Consider the following 6035-nt stretch of genomic DNA (forward strand, 5'->3'; position numbering starts at 1 on the left):
ACAATCAATGGGTGCGACCAAGCTGCGTGCGCTTATTTTGGTTTTAAACCTACTGAGGCCTACTCTCCCAGATCTATCGGCCTCCTTGCATCTAATGGTCTCCCCAGGGAGTCACCAGCTGAGCGCCGTTCAGTAATACTCCAGATATGGTGTCACCAGCACCCTGTATACAAATGTGGATCAGGCAGAACAACATCCCCCACCCTAGACCATCGAAGATACTTGAGTGGACAGGGAGAGTGCAAGGTGGCCCTCTAATCCTCCCCTGAAACACAGGCACCTTGGCTCTGTCAAGCTGGCACCTTGGCACCCTGGATTGTCACGCTCCCCAGGTGGCACCGCAAAGTCAGCGGAAACACTCCCAGGGTACCATAGTGGCATTGCCAGTTTCCCCAGGTGCCAGGATAGCACTGCCAAGTGTCAGGCCCTGAAGGGGGCCTTGCCGATGAAAGAAGGGAGGAGGGAACATAGAATCATAGGAATTAGGAGCCGATGTAGACAAATTAGCCCTTTGAGCCGTTCAATCAGATCATGGCTGATCTCTTCCTCGACTCAAATCCATCTCCCTCCCTGTTCCTCATATCCCTTTAACTCATTTTAAAAGTCAGAAATATGTTTTTTCCCTTCTTGAAACCAATTAAAGATTCCACCACTGCACTATGGGGCAGCGAGTTCCACATACTCACCACCCTCTGCAAGAAGTAGTTCCTCCTTATCTCAGTTCTAAATCTACCGCCTCTCAACCTATATCTGAGACTTCTCGTTCTAGGTTGCCCCACAAAGGGAACATTTTTTTTTTACATAGAATTTACAGTGCAGAAAGAGGCCATTCGGCCCATCGAGTCTGCACCGGCTCCTGGAAAGAGCACCCTACCCAAGGTTAATACCTCCACCCGATCCCCATAACCCAGTAACCCCACCCAACACTAAGGGCAATTTTGGACACTAAGGGCAATTTATCATGGCCAATTCATCTAACCTGCACATCATTGGACTGTGGGAGGAAACCAGAGCACCCGGAGGAAACCCACGCACACACGGGGAGGATGTGCAGACTCCGCACAGACAGTGACCCAAGCCGGAATCAAACCTGTGACCCTGGAGCTGTGAAGCAATTGTGCTAACCACTATGCTATCATGCTGCTAATCATCTTTTGAACCTCCTTGAAAAATGCCTTTGGCAGAAAGATCGGCAGGCACTGAAAAATAAACAAAAATCGCGGCACCATGTTCATTTTAAATGCCTGGACCTACATTTGGTCCATGTTTACTTTATATTCACATTTTGTATATTATAGACCTCGACCAGATACCTTCTCATCCTTCTAAACTCCAGCGAGTATAAGCCCAAACAGTTTAATCTCTCCTCATATGTCAACCCTTTCATTCCCGGAATCAATCTGGTGAACCTACTCTGAACCCCAATGCTACCACCCTTCCTCAACAAAGGAGACCAAAACTAGGTGTGGTGAATGTGATTCACACTATATATAGTTGCCAATATCACTCCATGTATATATGTTCGTTATCTACCCGTTGTAAGATCAATGCTGCCACAGCCAGCCCTACTGTCCCAGTCAACTACTCAAACTATCCAGCTGCTCCAGCTAATTACTCAGCTCCCCCAGCCAGCTACTCGTCGCCAAACCAGTTATTCAACTGCTCCAGTCTGCCACTATTCAGCTCCCCAAACCAGTTATTCAACTGCTCCAGCCTGCCACTTCTGTGGACAAAGCCAGCACCCGCGGCAGCACTGCTCAGCCCGATCCGCGACCTGCAACAGCTGCGGGATGAAAGGCCACTATGCTAAAGTGCGCCTCGGCAGAAGGGTCCCAGCCCTCAACACCCCAACAGTCCAAAAACATCGCCCCCAGCACCAGCAGGCCCGCGGGGCCCGAAACGCTGCGGCCTACGCTCAGGCTCCGCCCCCTCCCTCCACGTGCGATCCATGGGGGGCCACCATCTTGGCAAACCTCCACCATGCGGCCGGCCACGTGCGATTCATGGGGGCCGCCATCTTGGATGCCATCTTCATCACCACCCTCCACGTGCGATCCACGGGCCCTAGCTGCATCCCCAGACTCAAACAGCTCATCGGAGGAGTAAGACCTCCCTGGGCAGTCACCACATGGCCCGCAAGTCAGCGCAGTGTTCCTGCATCAAGCTCACCAGAACGCAGCGGCATCTACTCGACAGGACGCCCGATCGGAAGAATTCGACTTCCCCGGGTACCCACCACGCGGCACGCAACTCAACCCAATTTTGCCCCAAGCATCTGAGAAATTCGATGACGGAGGTCCAGATCAACGGGTACAACACGTCGTGCCTCTTCGACTCCGGGAGCACAGTGAGCTTCATACACCCAGAGGTGGTAAGACGCTGTTCCCTGTCCTATTTATCCCGGCAACCAAACTATCGCCCTCGCTTCGGGCTCCCATTCCATCCAAATCCAAGGCCGCACTACAGCGACGCTAACGATTCGAGGCGCTAGCTATTCCAAATTTAAACTGTATGTCTTGCCCGACCTCTGCGCGTCACTCCTCTTAGGCTTGGATTTCCAATGTAATCTCAAGAGTCCCAATGGCAGGAAGTCCTCCCTGACGCGCTCCCACAATTAGATCCCTCCTGTGTACAGCTACCGACCAAACCCCTCACGAGCGGCTCTTCATTTTTTCCAGGGGCACTACCACAGGGGTCTCACTTCCGGCGTGGCTGAGGACGCCAGGCCTGGGTCTCCTAAGGAAGCACGTCAGGGCGCACAAAACCGACCCCATTGTTGAAAAGGTGCGCCTGCTTCATTCCAACCCACAGTACGCATTTGTTGAGTTCCCGGACAGTCGCCAGGACACAGTATCCCTCCGGGACCTGGCACCCGCTGGATCCAGCCCCCCATCTACCCCCACCGAGGAACTCCTTTCCCCGTTCCCTATGCGGCCGCCCCCTTGTGTCCCCGATTCTGCGAGCTCACCCCACCAGTCCCGAGCGCCAGCACCAGCCCGCCCCTCGCGCCCCCAGTCTCCATTCGACCAGGAGGTATATGAGGCTCGGACAAGACTCGCCCCAGAGCCGGCAACCGTACCCCAGACCTCGACGCCCGCCCAGCCACCGCAAGAGGCTGCAACCCCAGTGCTCCGCAGATCAAAACGGACAATTCGTCCACCGGACAGACTGACTCTTTGACTCGGACTTGATTTTTTTAACAGGGGGTGAATGTGGTGAATGTGTTTCACACTATATATAGTTGCCAATATCACTCCATGTATATATGTTCGTTATCTACCCGTTGTAAGATTAATTCTGTATATAGTTGCCAATATAAGTTGCCAGCTCCAGGGTCCCAGGTTCAGTTCCCGGCTGGGTCACTGTCTGTGCGGAGTCTGCACGTCCTCCCCGTGTGTGCGTGGGTTTCCTCCGGGTGCTCCGGTTTCCTCCCACAGTCCAAAGATGTGCGGGTTAGGTGGATTGGCCATGCTAAATTGCCCATAGTGTCCTAAAAGTAAGGTTAAGGGGGGGGGGGGGGTTGTTGGGTTATGGGTATAGGGTGGATACGTGGGTTTGAGTAGAGTGATCATTGCTCGGCACAACATCAAGGGCCGAAGGGCCTGTTCTGTGCTGTACTGTTCTATCTGTCTAATATAACTCCGTGTATATATGTTCACTATCCACCATTATAAGTGCAGTTGCATTATCCGGCCACCAGGGGGAGTCACTCTGGGAGTACGCGAGAGTTTGTACTGGGCTCCTCCCTTGGCTCCGCCCAGGACTCCTCCCCCTGGGACCGATGTATAAAGATCAGTGCCTTAGAGCCAGCCTGCCAGTTCATCTGAAGTTCAACGACGAATAGGCTGGCTCTGTTGTAAGTGTATTAAAGCCTCTGTTCAGATCCAACTACACGTGTTCGCTGAATTGATGGTTCCATCACTGGGCACAATACTCCAGATGTGGTCTCACCAACACCCTATTCAATTATAACAATTCTCCACTTTTATACTCGTTTTAATATGCACATTCCATTTTCATTACATGCTGTACCTCTCTGCAACAGCACCTTCCTCATACTAGCCACCTCCCCCCCCCCCATAAAAATGAGGTAATAGCATAGAATTTACAGTGCAGAAGGTGGCCATTCGGCCCATCGAGTCTGCACCAGCTCTTGGAAAGAGCACCCTACCCAAGGTCACATTTCCACCCCATCCCCATAACCCAGTAATGCCACCCAACACAAAGGGCAATTTTGGACACAAAGAGCAATATAGCATGGTCAATCCACCTAACCTGCACATCTTTGGACTATGGGAGGAAACCGGAGCAGCCGGAGGAAACCCACGCAGACACGGGGAGAACGCGCAGACTCCGCACAGAGTGACCCAAGCCGGGAACCAAACCTGGAATCCTGGAGCTGTGAAGCAATTGTGCTAACCACTATGCTATCATGCTGCTAATCATCTTTTGAACCTCCTTGAAAAATGCCTTTGGCAGAAAGATCGGCAGGCACTGAAAAATAAACAAAAATCGCGGCACCATGTTCATTTTAAATGCCTGGACCTGACCTGCCAGCGACAGAAAGAGACCATCCCACCTCGTCAGATCTGCTTTCACCCTCCCCAGTTAGGGCGGGGTGGACGGGGGAGTGTAATGGATAGAGTGCTCATTCGAATGTTTGGTGCAGACAATCTGGGTTGAATGGCGTCCTTCTGCTCTGTAGAGATTCTAAGATCCCAGAGTACTTAAGGAAATAGCTTGAGAAATAGTGGATGCATTGGTGGTCATCTTCCAGGATTCAAATAATAATAATCTTTATTGTCACAAGTAGGCTCCACAGCTACTGTGAAAATCCCCTCGTCACCACACACTGGCGCCTGTTCGGTTGCACAGGGAGAATTCAGAATGTCCAATTCAGCGAACAAAAGCACATCTTTCGGGACTTGTAGGAAGAAAGGGGAGCACCCGGAGAAAACCCACGCAGACACGGGGAGAACATGCAGACTCCGCACAGTGACCCAGTGGGAATCAAACCCGGGTCCATGGTGCTGTGAAGCCACAGTGTCGCCTGATTCTATATCCCCTGTAGCCCAGCGGTCACCCCCAACCACCACCGTAATGTGCCCTCTAACCCATCCCCCTCTTGCCACCCTCTGACCCTCCCCGCAGGGTAAGGATCGACCTTGCGCCTGCGCACTCCACCATTTGACAGTCCTCGCAGTGCGCACGCGCGCTCTTTCTTTCCGGCGAGCGGGAAAATGGCGGCGGCGGCGGGAGCGGGATCTCGCGGAGCGGCTCCGAGTCCCGGCACCGGGGCAGTGCAGCAGGGACTGAAAGAAGCGCTTTTTGAGGCGCTCGGATCCATTCTCTCCCCGGTACAGGAGGTTCGCGCCGCCGGGGAGGAACAGATTAAAGTGCTGGAGGTGACAGAGGGTGAGTGAGGGCAGAAGTAGGTAGGTGTGTTGGGGGGGGGGGGGAGGGTGAGTGAGGGCAGAGGGGTGGGGGGGGTGAGTGAGGGCAGAGGGGTGGGGGGGGGGTGAGTGAGGGCAGAGGGGTGGGGGGGGTGAGTGAGGGCAGAGGGGGTGAGTGAGGGCAGAGGGGGTGAGTGAGGGCAGAGGGGGTGAGTGAGGGCAGAGGGGGTGGGGGGGTGAGTGAGGGCAGAGGGGTGGGGGGGGGTGAGTGAGGGCAGAGGGGTGGGGGGGTGAGTGAGGGCAGAGGGGTGGGGGGGGTGAGTGAGGGCAGAGGGGGGGGGGGGGGTGAGTGAGGGCAGAGGGGTGGGGGGGTGAGTGAGGGCAGAGGGGTGGGGGGGTGAGTGAGGGCAGAGGGGTGGGGGGGTGAGTGAGGGCAGAGGGGTGGGGGGGTGAGTGAGGGCAGAGGGGTGGGGGGGTGAGTAGGGGTGGGGGGTGAGTGAGGGCAGAGGGGTGGGGGGGTGAGTGAGGGCAGAGGGGTGGGGGGATGAGTGAGGCCGGTGGGGGGGTGAGGGTAGAGGGGTGGGGGGGGTGAGGGTAGAGGGGTGGGGGGTGAGGGTAGAGGGGTGGGGGGGTAGGGTAGAG

The 6035-nt window shown here is 54.9% G+C and overlaps 1 protein-coding gene across 2 annotated transcripts in view; it reads left to right on the forward strand.

The window, feature by feature from the left end:
• The first annotated feature begins 5210 nt into the window (after nucleotides 1-5210).
• Nucleotides 5211-6035, forward strand: part of ipo9 (importin 9) — a 210315-nt gene continuing 209490 nt past the window's right edge. Inside the window, exon 1 of one of the 2 annotated variants that reach the window (XM_038819399.1) lies at nucleotides 5211-5415. In XM_038819399.1, the coding sequence (XP_038675327.1) occupies nucleotides 5241-5415 (175 nt within the window). In that variant the 5' untranslated portion in view covers nucleotides 5211-5240. The remainder of the gene's footprint in view (nucleotides 5416-6035) is intronic. The other variant, XR_005463359.1, reaches the window with a different exon arrangement.

This window comes from Scyliorhinus canicula, chromosome 15 (assembly GCF_902713615.1).
Source record: "Scyliorhinus canicula chromosome 15, sScyCan1.1, whole genome shotgun sequence".
NCBI lineage: Eukaryota > Metazoa > Chordata > Chondrichthyes > Carcharhiniformes > Scyliorhinidae > Scyliorhinus > Scyliorhinus canicula.